Genomic DNA, 17,794 nt, shown 5'->3' with positions numbered 1-17,794 from the left:
TCTGTTACAGTGGGTTTTTTTTGCAAATGTTTAGAGCTGAAGTGCTTGCAAAATTGTCGTATTGTGAACCATAAAAATACATATCCAGCTGCAAGCATTGCTTGTGATAGGAATAGCATGTTTTGTTACTGCATAAAATTGTAGGTAAGCACTTAAAAGGGTAGCTTGGCACCACATGTCCTTGTGCTGAATTTGCCAGATCTTGCGTGCCTGTTGTATTCCATTAAGAAAAGTTGCACACTTGCTTCATCTGATGATAGTTTGTCATAACATCTTTTAATCCAGTGGCATGTAGATATGAACACTTACTTGTTAAAATGTTGCCTCTGTCACCGTTTCACTAGTGCATTTGCTAATTCAGTTTCCTCACTGGAAATCCAGTATCTTCCATTAACAGCCTACTTAGTAGAAGTAAATGTTCTATATTAAGCTTCCTGTCATAAACAGTTTGAACTGTATCATGCAGTGCAAGTTTTTGATAACACTTTTTGTGTTTTCTGAAACAGAAAAGGAAAAAAACAGAGTAGTTTTCAGCATGCAGGAGGGATGATATTTTCATGGCCCACAAAAATGTGAGCTGGGGTGGGGAGAGGATGGAGGACCTTCCTCTTAACGTGACAAAAGTACCAAATGTCAGTTTACGGGAATGGAAGTGTGATATAACTGTTTCTTCTGTACCAGTACACCTCCAAAACCACAATGCGGCCCTTTAAAAGTATTTTGTTTATCTCTGTGTTACCTCCACTAGCATTTCAAACAAAATGTCCTCTTTCACTTAAAACCAAGGTGGTTGCAGCAGACCTTTCCTGCAACAGGATACAGTGATAGTTTCAAAACATATTTCAAAAGGTTAGCAACTGTTTTGTGTTGAAACTGAGCTTCAGTGAGCAGTTTTGGTTTTGCCAGATGAGTGGTTTTAAAAAAGAAGAGTCATCAGGAATATCGCAACCAGCTTCATTACTTTTTGGCTAATGTTAGTTTGAAACATGCTGGTATCTTCGTCATGGGGCTGATTGAAATATGACCACTTTGGAGGTCAATAACTTAATCCAAGCCAAGGTTGTTTTTTCTGTCCCTCATTTCCACGATTCTCTGACCTGACCTCCTGCTGGGAAGCGCTTGCTCTTGCCAGTGGCTCTGTTGAAATCTCATCCCGTCCCGAGTCCTTCTGGACGTGGCTGTTTGCCGAAGTGCCATTCAGCATGGATAAGGGCTATGGGATTGAGCTGAAGTCATGAGGTAGAAGAAGAACATTCATCCCTCCTGCCACAGCGGCCTTGCAAGGACAGGAGGATCCTGTCTGCGAGCTCTGGACCTCTCAGAGACTTCAGAGGTTGCCCACACTCCCCTGAGGTGCCAGAAGAGTCTTGTGCTTGATACCAGGAAGACTTGACTTTGTGGGTCTGCCTCCGCTTTTATCAGTACTGTGTCCTTCCTGCAGCCTTGCTGCTGTCGGTGGCTTTGTCCCCTCCTGCTCTGCAGAAACATTTCCCAGCTGGTCACACGCTGCTGCTTTCCTGGAAGGCAAACTCTCCCTTGCCCTCACCCAGAGCACAGCAGCGAAGGAGGAGTCTTTTTGCTTCTATCAGCAATTTTCAACAGGATTATTCTCCAGGGTACCCATGTAGTAAATAAATTTTAAAAAATAATAATAAAAATACTTATCTTGTTTCATCACATGGTTGTGACATATGGCCTGGAGGGAGACATGAGAGAACTTCTTCAGGATAAAAACTTTCCTTGCCCTTTAAGTCTGAGCATCAACAAACATTGCAGGGATGGGAACTGAGGCGATTTGTATAATCAGATATCACACTTGGCATGAGTAGGGGAAAAACACTTCTCCAGCTGGCTGTGGGCTTTGGAAAAGATGCATCATAATTTATCACATGAGAGAGATTTGTGTAATTTTCCTGCAGATCGAAACATTTTCCTCTCCCCACACGTTTTCTTTTGAGTGACAAGCAGGGAAAATGCTCTTAACCAGCACATTCTGCAGAAAAGGCAAATAATGACTTTTGAAAGCTTAATGCTTATTGCTCAACTATTACTTTTCTGTCCTGGCAGTCTGGCATTGTCCAGAGATCTTGTGACATGTCTCTCAAGTTGAACATTTGAAAGACACTTGGGGGAAGAGAGAGGAAATGTAATTACATGCATTTTCTCTCTATGCTATGTCATCTTAAATATAAAATTGGAAGGAAAAAAAAAGAATATTGAAGCAATTTCCTTTGCTAAAGTGGAAGAAAACAGCTTCTCTAGTTGGAGTGTTGCTTTATTGTTTTTTTTGCCTCTGCTGCTTTCAAACTGTTTTGCAAATGAACCAGATTCTGTGTGTTAGAAGAACACTGTGTTCCCCCCAGCGACTGCCAGGCACAGGTTGAAGTTTGGTAGCATCAATGCCAAAACTGTTCCCAAGCTCCCAGTCCCCTGGGATTGTTTTTGAGCTTTCCATAGTCTCACAAAACAGTCTGTCTTGTTAGAGTAAGTACTGAAATGACTTTTACTGCTGTTTATAGTTGATGATGTGCAATTTATTGCAATAAATGAGGACATCTTGTGACGTGATGACAGCTGGAAGTCTGTGCGTGTTCTGATTTATTACTGCTCTTTGTTCTGGTGGTACTATTTTTAATTTTCATTGTAAGTGGCCTAGGACCCGCATGTCAGAAGCATTTCCTCCTTGTGCTGTGTTACTGGGGCTTGCAGGAGGGAGCTGCTCTTGGGGAGGGGAGGTGGATGTAGCAGGGGGTACCTGTGAGCTCCCACTCGGGATTGTGTTTTCCAGTGGTCCGAAATAACAGAATTTATTGGTGTTCTGGGCACATCTTTTTAAAAGACTTTCTGGTTAATGTTGTACAAGTGTTTTGTGTAACAATGAACAGAATAGTTTTGGACTAGTAGTAGCTGTTTAAACTGCTTTAGGGGTATGAAGGTATAATTGATTGTGTCATATTGTGTAATTGTATCGTTAGGGATAGGTTAGTGCCTACAGGCTTACATAGGTAGCTCTTAATGAGTCTAAGGTTTCTCTTATTGCTATATTTCTACTGCAACAAATTAAAAGGAAAACTTACTGTCCTGTGTAATTGTGTTCCTCCTGCATCTTGAGAGGTAGTAAGTTCACTAAGGTGATAAAAGTGCTGTTAATCTGAACTGAAGGATTCTTAAGTTTATTTTGGTAACTGTTTTTTATGTTTGTTTTTTTTTTTCCCTTTTAGTGTATAATTCAGCTGAGCAACTCTTTCACCTCAATTTCAGAGGACTGTCGTTTTCTTTTCAGTTAGACTCCTGGACTGAAACGCCGAAGTACGAGGTCAGCGATACTTCTTAGTTAATGGATAGTCTTTTTGCCTCTATGGCACTTGCAAAATATCACCTACAGCATCTCGCCTGCGAGCCAAAGAAACCAGTAATTTGGAAGGAGTTTGGAAGTCCTCAGTTGCACTCTTATTCATGTGTTTCAAAGTTAAATTTTTCCTTCCTTTTAGCAGAAGGCATGCGCTGAGAGATTCTACTTGTATCATGAACTGGGACTAGTGATTCTGTTGTTGAAAGGAGGCTTCTAAAAATATGAGCACTCGCTATGCAAATACATAAATATTAAGCAATCTACGGAAAGGCTGTTCTTTTATCAGATATTTTTGAATCTCATCAAATTGATTACGCAACTAAACTAGGACAGAGTTCATAAAATACATTTTTGTCTTAAGTATCCTTCAGTATGAGTACTTTTAGAAAGTCAAATGAATGAGCTTTGTTTGTGATGCCTGTTTGCATATTCACCAAGTGTTTGGGTGAGTTACTAAATAATTGAATGTATTACTGCATTCTCTGAAGTATTTGGAAATCAGTGTCTATAGTCAAAACAAGATTAGGTTTTCTGTGATTTCCACAAAAATGTAAGTGTTTATATCTTGTTTTGTGTGAAGATGGAAGTGCCCTCAGTTGTATTATTTAGGCTTATCGGTTAAAAAGAATGCATGCTGTATGGGATTAGAATAAAAAGAAGCATAAAAAGACAAAATTGGTTCATTTTCTGTCCAATGCCAGTGTTTAAAGAAGGCCTTGCTGTCTTCAAAGTTGAAAGAAATGTGCTCTTACTGCACTTGAAGAATGGATCTGACTTCTATTTGATGAGAGCACTCAAAATCCCTGTTAAAACAGTATGTGTAAGAATGTGGTGATAAGGACAACGGAAAACCTATTTAGTGAGTGAATCTGTTCATCAGATGAAAGCATTTTACAAACCAGAAGTAGTGTTAAAAGGCTGAAATTAAGGCAGTGGGAGAGAAAAAAAGTTCTACCTTTAGGACAGCCTATTTGTTAGAAACCAGATGCAGTCTATCAGTACCAATACTTTAAAATTGCTAGTTGAAAGTGATCAGACCAAGAAAACTTGAATTCTCAGTACACAGCGTGGCTAATTGTCAGGCTAGTGCCATCTCTCGGTGGATAAACATAGTGAGCATTTCACCCCGTCTTGGGAATCCAGGAGTGGTGTAATGTAAAGAAACACCATCTAGAATGGGGGTTTGGTGTTGGTTTTCCCCCTTGTCTTTGGCTAGAAACTTCTCTGAATTGCTAAGCATATACTGCATTTCTGATGTAATTTATCACTTCGACCTGTGTCATGTAACACGAATGATTCTGTCTATCCGCAGCCTAACTTTGCCCACGGTTTAGCCTCTCTGCAAATTCCACATGGTGCGACTGTGAAACGTATGTACATCTACAACGGAAACAGTCTGCAGGATACCAAGTACGTACAGCTGGTCATGCTGTTTTAACCGTTTAGAATATGCTTTTTCTTCCTCTTTTGTTTCGGGCTTTGCAAATGCTAAATATAAATATAATCATATAGTTTTTTAGTTCAGTTTGGGTCTCTTATGAATTTGGTAGTGTGCAGAATGCCTTTAGATACCACCCTCCCTTGAATTTCCATAGGTGTTGTCCTCAGAGCTTACAATCAAATGTTTGTTTGATTTATGTTTATATAAAGTGTAGGAGGCTAATTCAGTTGACCTGAAAGTGAATTAATAAAGCAAAGGAGGAAATGTAGTGTATCTAGTAGGAGATGCAGTTAGGGTATTCTTGCTCTGTGTTTTTTTTGTATGCCGATGACCTCTCCCTAGACAAATCAAACTTGGTGTAGGCAGTTGGTAATTTTGTAGTGCACTGGTACTGTGTATGTCGTCGCAGGGTCCTGCCGAGGGTCTTAAACACTCTTATTATACAAAAATTAAAAAATATATTTTTTTTCAGACTTAAATATGCATCATCTATCATATATTCAATATATTCACAGTTACCTGACTGAAATTAGCATTCCGAGGAAACTAATTTTCATGCCTTAATACAAATGGAATGGTTGTATTTTAATATGGTTAATGTTTGCTATGGTGTTGTATTCTGTCTTCCTTTAAGCAGTAATTTATTGTACAACATCTGATGGTTTGCTCTTTCTAAAAACCTTGTTCCTTGGGTTCCTTACTCACAGAAAAATTGAAAAGACCTCTGTAAATTCTTCCTTTCAGCTTATGAATACTCAAACTGATCAGATGGTAGTTTTTGCAGAGGCAGTTGTGTTTTACTGCTAGGAGAAAATGAACACATCTGTGAATTACTGCTCAGAAGGGAGAGAACCTTGTTTATGCAGACATTGTCTCCTAATTAGAAATAAGTGCCCTTCGGAAGAATGTTGTCTGTGCCCATCTGTGACATGGTGAGCTTTAGTGAAACCACCAGTGGCTCTGGTGTGTGTATATGAGAGCTCAAAGCCTGACTTTCAGCTCACATCATTCACACAGAGAAGAAATTCAGAGAAGAAAAGTGAATTTTACAGAGCATCTCCAAACTAACACACAAAAAAGCAGCCCTTCCATTGAAAATATCTTTCTTGGGGCTGTTATAATCTTCTCAAATATTCTCGTAATTGAATTACAATGAGAACTGGCCCAGTAAAGCAGAACAGTTGTTTGCGGTGTACCTGCACAAGCTGAATTCCTGTTCTGGACTATGGAGTAGTACCATCCCAAGAGCAGGGAGAGCATCACATAGAAGGCTTTTCCGTTGCATTTGGGTAATACACCTAGTTCAAGGAGCAAGTATATTAAAAACTGGACAACTTCTATTTTCCCTGAGCAAAGTCTGAAATGATGTGTCCTCATAGGAGGTATCCAAAGGCTAGATACAGTTTTTGTAATTTCTGGAGTCTTTGAAACTTGCTGTTTGTTTCATTAATAGCAAAGGTCCTGTGTGTGAGTGCTGCCTTGTTGTTCCTCTTCCTTTCTCCCCAGAGTTTATAATGCTTGTGTTTAATATAGCTTTTAGTCTTCAGTCTGAGTTAAATGCAGCTTTGCCAAAATTAACGTGCTGTTCCAGTGAACTGGTACCAGCTTGTTAATGGAAAATGTGAAGATAAAGCCAATCCTCTGCACATTTTTTGTATGATTGGTTTCAGGGCTCCCTTGATGCCCCTCAGCTGTTTCCTTGGTAATGTGTACGCTGAGAACGTTGATGTTCTGCGAGATGGAACTGGACCCTCAGGTTTACGGCTTCGCCTGCTCACCGCAGGTATTATTGACACTTAGAACATTGAACCGGTTGCTTTCCTCGGGAAAAGAGGGATAAACCTGTATAAATTAAGCATAGGTTGTTTGTGGTGATTTTACAGGTGATTTCAAAGTGTTCTATATAGCTTATTTTGAACTATTGGAAACAAAACCCAATAAAAACCCCATGAAAGTGAGTGTACCTGCTGCTGCATTGCCCTGGCGAAATCACAGAGGACTGTAGCCATGCCCTCTGTAGTTCCAGGTCCTTAGAGTCTCTTTGCAGAAATGGAATTTGTGTTCAGGTGTATCTGTAGAATAAAACAGATGCAATTACATCACTGAAAAAAAAAAAAGAGAAATCAAGAAACCTTATGCACAGTGAGCTGCATAATGTTGATATACTTGTGATTAATTCTGGAAGGCTTTTAAAAATGCCAGTAAGAGACCGCATCAATGCTGCAGCCTTGGACTGCACTTTAAATTCAATTCCATTTTCATTTGCTGTGGGAGATGGCCGCAAAAGTGCCAGAGGCTGATGAATACCTTTTCCTGTGTGTACTTTCAGAGATGGGGGAGGGCTTAGAAATTAGGGAAGGATATGATGACTGCAAAGAAGCCTTGTTCAGTCACCATAGCTTGACACTTGACAATGTTTTTAAGAAAAAACACTGAGATGTTTTTAACAATTTTTATTAGCAGGCTCAGCTTCTGACCTTTTCTGATTACTAGGTGTGTGTATATTGAGGAAGCACTTGGATACATTCCCAATATGCAGAAGTTAAAAAAGGAGAACATTTAAGATGAAGAATAAAAAATTATGAATAAAAATGGAGCAGATGTTTTCAAGTTACTTTGCTTCTCTCTTTACAGAGGAAGATAATGGAGAGCTGCCTAGGACAGGGAACATATATCCCCCTCGTGTACTAGGCAAGGAGTTAGCTATAACAACATAATAATGTAAATGGTTTTGAGAAATTGGATACTTCTCAGGTAGAGTGTCAAGTTTAGTTAAAAATATATATATGCAGCTTAAAGGAAATGTTGTCAATGAATAAAGTAATTATGAAAATACATCACTAATGTTCAGACTAAAACTTGCAGAGGGGCAATCTGGACACGTGTTGTTCTTGTCTTGCTGAAGTTTGCAGAAACTCCTTTGCAGAACATATTACACACCTGTTCTAGCACAAGTTTCTCTGCAAGTTTAGTAATTGGAAGTAACTCTTGCTTCAGAAATCAAGGATGACTCAATCAGATGTTTGTGATTTATTTTATTGGGTAAATGGCTACATAAATAATGTATAGTGAGAAAAGCTAAGTGTGTACATCCTGTATTTTGCAGTAATTGCTGCATACATGTATGTGCATTCTCGTAAATGCAAGATGGTGCATTCCTGAAAGCAAATGGGGCCACACACTGTAAGATCTTTCCATTTCTTAACATCTAGTAACCGGCGTCAGCCATTCATCTATGTAATGGCAGTTCAGTAAGATCCATTTTTAACATTGTTTGCATAGGGACATACTTGCTGCTGATTTAATAAGCTATGGGAATCTTGAGTAAAGAATGTATGTTGTCTGATACAGTTAATATGAATGAGAAATCTCACTTCATGGGCTTTACTCTTTTTTTTTAGCTGGAGCTACATCTTTAGTTGCTACAGTAGAATATTTTAAAGATAGAAATATTTCCTGGTACTTTGCTAATAATCAGCTGATGAAATTGAGATTGACTAGGAAAACAAGTCACATTCATTTGAACAGCAGGAAGCGAAGAGAGCAGTGCTGAAGCTGGAGGTTAAGATGGGGATCTGTGCAGCAGTCAGCACATACATCACTTTGATAAGAAGCATTTAAACTCTTGCAAAATAAAGGGTTAAATTTAATTTGGCACTGTTGACTAAAAATGCAGCTGTTTTGTGATAAATAGAGGAATGCTAAGCTTTTGGTGTTGATTTGCAGATGTGTTTCCTGATCAGGAAGGATGAATTTTGAGTTGTTTTCCATTCCCCAGGTTGTGGCCCGGGTGTTTTAGCCGACGCCAAGATGCGGGTATTTGAGCGTTGTGTGTACTTTGGTGATTCGTGCCAGGATGTGCTGAGCACCCTGGGGTCTCCGCACAAAGTCTTCTACAAGTCTGAAGATAAGGTGAGGGAACGGATTCAGTCACAGGACTTTGTTCAGTGCTGTCTCAGTTTAATCACAGGGCCTGTGTTTTGCCAGGCCAGTGAAGGGAAACTTCTGTGTAGTACAAATTATGAGTGCTTCACTTGACATATAATAGACTGGGATAAACTGTTACATAATTTGATATTTAAAAAGCTTTTTTAACTTAAATGGATGCAAATCTGTTTAATTTTTTATCATTTAAACTGGTTTAAAAATTGAATCCAAATGAGCCTTAGCAAGTGTGTGCTACCTATTTTTAAATTATATTTTATGTAAAATGACTTTATCGTATACTTTGATCCTTTCCTGATGTTTTTACATAGCAGCATGTGAGGATACCTTGTACTTCAGATAACTAAAAAGGAGCAAAACCCTAATGTGTTGTCGTGCTGCTGCAAGCAGCCGATGGTCCTGTCATGAAGCACAGCGTCTCACGTATTTGAACAAGGGCTTCAAATGAGATTATGGCAGTTTGTTTGAATGTAGTGATGTTGTTAATGGCATTCATCTTTGTGAGCGTTATTAAATACATCACAAAAATGTGTTTTTTGCAGATGAAAATCCACTCGCCCTCGCCCCATAAGCAGGTCCCATCAAAGTGCAATGACTACTTCTTCAATTATTTCACACTTGGAGTGGTGAGTGGGAAGCTTTCATAATCAAATTCATGTGAAGTTTTGATTTCGCTGCACAGCAATCCTTTCCAAAGGTCAGAGGCTGTGGGAAATGAGAGACTACAAAACTCTTGATGGCTGCCTTAGGAACCTCTGGATATGAAGCACAACACTGGCTTTTCTCTTGCGAATTCCATCAGTAGCGTTTTATCATCTCCACCAGTCGCTGAAGGGCTCCTTATGTTGGCGCTTGGGCCTTCTCTTGGGTTTTCTCCCTCTGCCATGTCTGATTTGTAGATATACTAGTTCTTGTTTCTGAAATCTCTGTTCCTGTCCCACAGAACTGAGAGAGGTGTATCAATTATGAAAGTTTGCTGAGTTGTGAGATGTAGGTCAACCTTCATGTCCCTCCTTACAGCTATTTAGCTTTTCTCTACTGTAAATAATATGCAAACAACACCTCCTTAGAAAACTTTCCAACGTGAACAAATGAAACTGCGGTTGTGATTGAGTGCTGGAGGAAATGTGTGTTTATTTGAATTTACAAATGATCTTTTCAATACTTACAAATACTACTTTTCATAGATCCATTGGTTTCCAATGAGATAAATACATATCACTAACTAAGGTTAGTTTGGGAAAGGCACCTTCCTCTATACAAAGTGTTTCATGTCTGTCTTGTTTTTGTTCAACAGGATATCCTCTTTGACGCAAACACTCACAAGGTGAAGAAATTTGTCCTACATACAAATTATCCTGGTCATTACAACTTTAACATGTGAGTGTAAAGAACTGATCTGTTAAAGAATATTTTAAAACACCTGAAAAAGAAATCTTGTGTTCCCTTGATAGAGTTCCAGTATTTTTTCCCCAAGTGTTTTTGGTGTATCCGGTAACCTGTGGAGTTCTCAGCCATCGTTATTAGTGCATTTTTTAATGACCTTTTTACTTTTAAATGCCTTTATTTTATCAAGTATGTCTTAAAGCAGTAAATGAGGTCAGGTAGCTCTTGGTCCAGCCGTAATGTGCAAACTCTCTTGCTAGCAGCAAACTTTGTATTAACAAGGGTGTCCATTTACTGGTAGGCAGGCTGCTGGTTTTTTCCTGACACTATTTCAGTTAGTGGTTTAAAAAAAAAAGAATCTCTCATGCTTCTGAACATATTTTAGGACTTCTAAAATGTAAACTCTTTAGGGGAGTAATATGAGCTAAGGAATAAGTGATTGGATGTCTGATTGAAGTGAACATGTTTTTAGGCACTTGTCGTAATCTATAAATCTATAGTACTGTTTGTAAGGTGAGTATTTCTCCATCCACTCTGTGTAACAGCAGAGTAATTTGTGCTGAAGGTCCTTTTGTATCCTTTAGAAAATCATGTCAGGACGTGGCTAGGCTGCTGGCTTTTTTGGTGTAGAACATAGAAATGAGAACTTTTCTTCTAAATCTGTTAGCATCGGGACTTTCATTTTATTATTCATGTGACTTTTCATTAAACTGGTTATTAAGAGCCCTGAGTTTGCGCTATGCCGTTTATTTTGGCTCTTCTGTTTTCTAATAGCTTTACAATTTGCACTTTTTAGTTACCATCGCTGTGAATTCAAGATTCCACTAGTCATTAAGCGAGGTGAGTAGTTCATGTCTTGTCCTGCTTCAGGGGGCTTGTACCACCAAGTGCTCAAAGCAGGAGGTACGATCAGCTTTCATTTCTGATGCATCTCTCATTATCAGAGGATGCCAACAGCAAAAGTCATGGAGACGGAGGAGAAATTTTTGAGCTAAGTTTCTATTTGTCAATAGGAAAAGATACTTCAGGACAAATTAGCAGTTCTCTGATTTTACCAACACTACCTTGTTTACTTACTTGGATCATACAAATATTTAGCTCCAACATCACTAATTTTCTGTAATTCTGCTACTCTGCTAAAATCAATTACCTTGTGCTTGGAGGCTCAAAATCTGTCAGGCAGTGTTAGTTTGAGCTGGTGTGTCCAATCCACTGTTAAACTTTTTAATCCTGAACTTGCTCTTGAAAGGTTTATTCATGCTATTTAATTTGAACTGGTTTAGCTGGGAACGAAAACAAACATTCAGAATATGTTGATTCTATGCACTATAGACAAAATATGTCTGTTGTGTTCACTTGAAAATCTCCACTTGAAAAAAATACAATTAATTCAGTAGTTCTGAATTCTAGAAGATACTTAGATGCCCTCGGCTCTGTATGTGTAAGTAGTCTCAACAAAGTATGGGGAAACTTGTTTGATTGAAGATGATAGTGATCAGGGTAGACTTATTTTTTTAAGTAAAAATTAACAGGTGTACTGGGGAAGTGTGGATTTTGATTATCCAGGGAATACTGGATGCTGACTTAAGGTTTTGCCCGGGGATGCTTTCTTCATTTTGGTTGGTTTTCCCTGAAGGCGCTTCCCTGTGTGAAGTGCAACTCTCCTGTGGCTGTCACAGCAGCTTGAGCATGTAGAGGAATAAAAAAAAATGGAAAAACAATGTCTGTATATCCAAGCTTATATGACAGTTAATTTGTACTTCAGTCAAGAGAATAAGCATGAATGTTCTCACTTTTAAAATTATTTTCCATTAGGTTATTGTTCAGTGCTTCAAAGGCATTCATGTGTGATTATTTTTATTCATTTCAAGTAAAATCTCTTCTGAATATGTCTGGGGTTTTGTTTGTAAATAGATTTGTTTAATCACCTTAACTGGCATTTAATCAATGTTGTTGACAATTCTGGTTGCTAGTAAATGCTGGTAAATTTGTGTATGAACTGATCTACTGCTTGTATGTCTCCTGCTATCTGAACTAACATCCCAAAACAAAAGATTATATAAGAGACTGTTCAAGCCTAAACTATAAAGGCTTTTCTGTTTTTCTTTCATAGATAGTGCTGATTCACAGACTGAAACATGTACAACGTACAGCAAGGTAAATCTATGCAGAAACGAATGTTTTCCATCTATTCTTAAACCATATAAATGATTTGTGTTGAATATAAAGTACACTTTCAAGAAATAATAGCCATTGTGCTGTGTTGGTTTGAAAATAGAAAAGTTGAAGGCCAAAAGTTAATGTATATTTTGTGGTTTAAACATCTTGTGTTCAGGATTAAAGGCATTTGTAATAGCACACTTCAAATAAACTAAATTATTGCATACTTTTCATTTTAAGACACCTGCAGGTAGAAATAGAACAGCGAAATAAGTGATATGGGAAAGTGACAGCAGTGATGGCTGAATGTTAGCTGAAAGAGAGATTTCTGAACAAAATTTTCAGAGTCTTTCTAGTTAATGTAGCTCTTGAAGACATGTAGTATTTAACCAAGAGGGTCCAGTGTCCTTCCACTTGTTCTGAAGGGTGCCAGTAATGGGACATTTCTCAGGCAGCAGCAGCAGGCCTTACAAAAATGTCACTGCTCGTGTGACACCTCCTGGTGACAGTGGACTCCTGGGAGACAGTGTGGCCTTACCACTTAAATCAAGTTCCCAGCTGGGCAGTTGTTGCTGCATGTTTGAGAGCTACATTAAGCTCAAAAAGCAGCGTCTCCACAGTTAACATTCAACCAGGGTTGGTGATGCTCTCTTGGCTCCTGGGGTACCAAATAAAGACTTTCCTTGGTGAATTTTGGGGCCCATACTGGGATGAAAAAAATGGAATCAGCAACCTGGAAGCTGCCATTCTTTGCTTTTTGGTTTGAGTTACTTACAGCCTTTATTGCTTTGACTTACTTCAGTCCTTGTTGCAGCTTCTTGTTAAGTCTGCTCAGAGTGATGAAAACTGCTGGACATTCCCAGTTGTTCAATAGTGCAACTCTCTTCTTTTCTAAACTTGTCACTTAAATCAAGGAAGGGCTTTTTTGGAGAGGTAGCAGCTATGATATTTTTCCCTCTGCAAAGGTACGTAAGAGGATATTATGCTGAGGTTTCCTGCAGCTGCTTTGTTCTCCAAGATGTCCCTGAAATACTGCAAGACTTTCCAGCTACATTTTACCCATAGGACCCATCGAATTCTTTTATATTAATAATTCTAATCCAATGCTGGTTTGGGACAAAATTAGAAGAAACCCTGAGAGGATTTTTTAGCCCTAGTAATGGATAGTTGTCATTACTGAGTATGGCTTCAGTTAGAAAATAGTTCTGTAAATAGAACCTCTGTGTTATTTGGCAAATGAGCATGTCACAGACAAAATGTACATGACACTCTTCCTAGATAAAATGAAGGATTTTCCATGCTTCATTTTAACACAAAGTCTTTGATATATTTACAGTGGGACAGTATTCAGGATCTCCTGGGGCACCCTGTAGAAAAGCCAGTGGTACTTCACAGGTAAAGAATCTCTCTTTTCCTTGCAGGGATTGAGCTGATACCAGAGGATTTGTTTAGGCAGAGGAAGGGTGGTGATTGCACTAGTTACTTTTAGGATGCTTCGCTGATAGTTTCAGACTTTGTGACTACTAACAAGGCTGGATAGGTGCTCTCAGACAACAGACTGACATGCAGAATGACACCTTGGAAAATTTTATAATCCAATTTCCAAAGTTCCTTGAACTGTAACGTCTGGAGAAGAGCAAAGCAGCATGTAAAGAAGTTTCTCCGTTCACGTGTAATAAATAGCATAGACTTTTTTTAATATACTGTTCACATGCATTTCAACAACATGACATTGTGTAGCACAGTGTGTAGTGTATATGATAACAGTCTGTCTGGAGGAGTTTTGCTTTTATGAAGATACGTAGGTGCTCTGCAGTTCTTTCAGGCTGACTGAAGGTAGAATAGCGAGTTCCTGCAGGGGCTGAGTGCGGTGTTGGATTCAACAGGCATTACCTGCTCGCGGTGCCATCATTCTGTGATAATTAAATGAAAGTGCGATGTATCCTGAGACAAGTGTGGGTCATGGGTGCTGCGAAAATACTGCAGCAGTTTCAGATATACCTAACAAGGTATTTTCATGAGGCTTTCCTATGATTTTGAGTCTGATTTCCGCCTCCTCCCTCACCTCCCCTAAATCATTGTGCCCTTTGTTCCACTGTACTCCTGTTTTATTCCAATGAGATTGTTAGAACAGAAGACACGTAAAGTAAAGCTGAGGTGAAACAGTGATTACATAGAGCCCTTCTATTTTTCATCTGTGTTGTAGCAAGTAGTTCAACCACAGTTTGCTTTACTGAGCACATCTCAAATGTCTCAGACATGCAATTTGAGAAACTGACCAGTTACAAGAAAGGCCAAAAGGTAAATATTGGGGGGGGGGGGAAGGCAATTGGCTGTGATCTAAAATCCATTGCAGTCAGAGTCTGCTATTGTCCTATGTATAATCCAAAAATATCTAGAATATCTGAAGGACAAGTGATACATTAATTGTAAAAATACTGTTTAATAAAATTTGGATTATTCTATTTCAACATCTTACAGGATGATTTTTCAACATGATAAAACCAGTGAGTTAATAGACAGCATATAGTAAATGCATTTGGTAGAGGCTGGGAAATAAAGTTGATTGAAGAGTGGGAAAGGATCTTGCCCAAAAATAATTTGTAATAAATTACATGGTGCTTTTCTCTTCCTGTGTGTCTGCTGATTTTCAGGGTTCTTCCTGCTTAAGGTCAGTGAAAGAGAGTTTTCCTGTAGAGGTTGTTAGCAGGTTTTTGATTACTCTCTCCCAGAGTATTAAGAACAGCTCTGTGACACTGAGCAAAGGTGTCCTCAGGCTCACTTGGAATCCAGCAGTGATGCTGCATAACATAGATTTACTTTCTTTTGATGAAGGCCGTTATAAAGATGCCATAATTTGCCTTGTATTACAGAGTGATTATTCTTTCCTAAGAAGTTCCTGATCCTCACACATCTTTTTTTTTTCTTTTTCCCCTATTTTCTGCTCAGGTCATCATCTCCGAACAACACTAACCCATTTGGGTCAACCTTTTGCTTTGGACTGCAACGAATGATCTTTGAGGTTAGGTGAAAAACTTTCATATTTGAGCAAGAGAAGATGAGGAGTTTGCTATTATTACTACTGGCTTCTTATTTCCCCTTTCAAGAAAAGCCAGCGCTTGGGAGTGGCTGCATTTTTAGAGCTTATTGGCAGAAACAGGCAACTTTCCAGTCTCTTCTCTGAGGTTGCACGTTTGCATGCTAGCCCTGGGACTTCGCGTTTATCACCTAGAACTCATACTAGCAGGAGATGCATGCGCTCGGCTCTGAGTAGTGGTGGAGCATGCTGGTGTTTAAACGTGTCGTGGAAATCTAGAGACCGTTCTTAGGAACTAGCCAAGAGCTTGTTGCTTTCTTTGGTTGTTGGGATTTCTTTTTTCAGGCAGATCAGTTCCGTATTCACCATTTTCACTCTTCTGAGTTCCTGTTTGGTGTACAGTTCTTTTAATTGCCCTTTTTCCCTGCCGTCCTTTTGCAGGTGATGCAGAATAATCACATAGCTTCTGTTACTCTCTATGGCCCAACGCGGCCCAGCAGCCAGTTGAGAACATCGGACCTTCCCCAGTGAGCGTCCCCTGCAAAGTCAGCTAATCTCAATGCTACAAAATTAGTACAGCGTGCCTTGATTTGCTGCCACTTATAATATGGAAAGCACGTTATGATTTTTATTTTATTTTTTTTTCAACAAGCCTTTCCACCCAGGAGCGGGGTGGAAGGGGAATTCTCTCAACCCTTCATCATGGGGCATGGAACTGTTGATGGAGGAAAGCAGCTTAGGCGCCTGTGCCGTCGTTTATTCCTCTCGGTTGCCCTCATCCTATGCAGCACAGACCCGAAGAGACTGTCCCTCCTTCTCAGCTGGCAGAAGGGGGGGATGGAAGAGGGGCATATAATGACTGCAAGAGTTAGAAGCACAAACTTTCTGAGCCTTGGAGCATCTGGAAGCAGGTATTGATTTTAGTCTGTTTGTGTTACCGTATTGATGTGGTGGTCACATTTTAAGAAAACGTGTGTGTATATATATATAGATATAAACACATCGGTATTTCTGTGGCTTAGGACATTGTACCAAGTGTGACAAGGATGTATATATGTCCATGATTTCAGGCACCACATCTTTGTGTAACTTTAAACCAAGCAAGTAGCATGTGCATAATACTTGGTTGTAACATTTGCACTACATACACTTTAATTACTTGATAAACGTTTATCTTCACTGAGGAGCATCTGTGTACTGGGTGTGAGTGGGGTGTGATGGTTATTTAATGTACGCTGCGCATAAAGCTTATTTATACAGTGGATCAAATTTATCCACCTTCCTGCACTAATATGTACTTGATATGCTGAAACTATTTTTTTCTGCCATGGCTGGTTTACTAATTTTTTTTTTCATATGCAGTTTCAAAAAAAAATCTGGAAGAGGTTGTTTCTATGCCTGAATTATGTTTTAGTGAAAAGCTTTGATATGATTTTTCATACTACAGAAAAATGTAACGAAGAAATAGCATTGCCTCATTTGCCTCTGTTCCAAAATCCCTTCTTCCTACTCTGTTTCCTTAGAGAAAGGAAAGCTGTATATAATGGTATCTCGTAAAGAAATTCCCGGGCTCTGCCATCACCAAGAAAACCTTTTTCTGTAACTTTTGATGTATGATTTTAATTTATGCCAAAGGTTTAGCCAAAGACATCCTTGTTGTGGTTTCACCATTTCTGTACATAATGCTAACTGCACACCCCACCCCAGCAGACAGGATTTAGGCTTCTTTCTAGTTGGGAGATGCTGCTCGCGACATTTTATCCCAGGAGGATACTTTAGGTTTCTAGTTCTCTTACCAGTCTTATTTGGGGGAAAATAGGTGGTCTGTCTTTGAAATATTGAACCCTTTTTAAAAATGGACAAGAGAAATGTATAATTTTATCCCATTTTTAATATTTTGGTGTAGCAACTTGTGATACATAGATGACAATTTTGTGAGTTTTACTATGTGTGTACAGATTTTGTAAATATGACATTTTTGTAATTTTAACTCCATGTACAGTGTAATCCTGTATAGTTTATCAATGAATGAGAGATAGGAAATCGAATGTTAACTGAAGTTGTGGATCCTGGACCAGTAGCAGGGATAAATGTGTGTGTGTGTGAGATGTTCTTTGCCATTTAGTCTTCCTGTATACTGTGATACTCTAAGCTGTTTTGCTAAAACAAACAAAAAAGCCCCACGGAGAATCTAATGGATAAGGAAAAAGTTACTGTTTACGTTTATCCCTAGGTGTCACTCCTGTTGAATCCCTGTTCAATCTGTGCTGTCTCCTGTGATCATTGCTTGCTAAGAAAATCCTATGCCTCAACCTTCCTTTTGTTTCCTCTCTAATTTTAATTTCATTTTACATAGCCCTTCTGTAAATTAAATGGAATAATAATGAGCATGTACACTGAAAGAAAAATAAAATGAGACTCTCAGTTACTGTTTTTGTGTTAAATACAGTTGCTGGGTGTTTTTGTAATAAAA

At 38.9% G+C, this 17,794-nt stretch overlaps 1 protein-coding gene across 2 annotated transcripts in view; it reads left to right on the top strand.

Moving 5' to 3' along the window:
• PHAF1 (phagosome assembly factor 1) overlaps positions 1–17,794 on the top strand; it is a 32,038-nt gene extending 14,244 nt beyond the window's left edge. For both annotated transcript variants that reach the window (XM_065028914.1, XM_065028915.1), the window contains exons 7-17: positions 3,222–3,316; positions 4,665–4,762; positions 6,464–6,576; positions 8,572–8,705; positions 9,281–9,364; positions 10,036–10,118; positions 10,921–10,964; positions 12,238–12,281; positions 13,621–13,679; positions 15,234–15,306; positions 15,763–17,794. In XM_065028914.1, coding sequence (XP_064884986.1) covers positions 3,222–3,316; positions 4,665–4,762; positions 6,464–6,576; positions 8,572–8,705; positions 9,281–9,364; positions 10,036–10,118; positions 10,921–10,964; positions 12,238–12,281; positions 13,621–13,679; positions 15,234–15,306; positions 15,763–15,852 — 917 coding nt within the window. In that variant the 3' untranslated portion in view covers positions 15,853–17,794. The remainder of the gene's footprint in view (positions 1–3,221; positions 3,317–4,664; positions 4,763–6,463; positions 6,577–8,571; positions 8,706–9,280; positions 9,365–10,035; positions 10,119–10,920; positions 10,965–12,237; positions 12,282–13,620; positions 13,680–15,233; positions 15,307–15,762) is intronic.

Source organism: Columba livia, chromosome 13 (assembly GCF_036013475.1).
Source record: "Columba livia isolate bColLiv1 breed racing homer chromosome 13, bColLiv1.pat.W.v2, whole genome shotgun sequence".
Lineage (NCBI taxonomy): Eukaryota > Metazoa > Chordata > Aves > Columbiformes > Columbidae > Columba > Columba livia.
The sequence above is the reverse complement of the archived record's forward strand: the minus strand, read 5'-3'. Positions and strand labels throughout refer to the sequence as shown.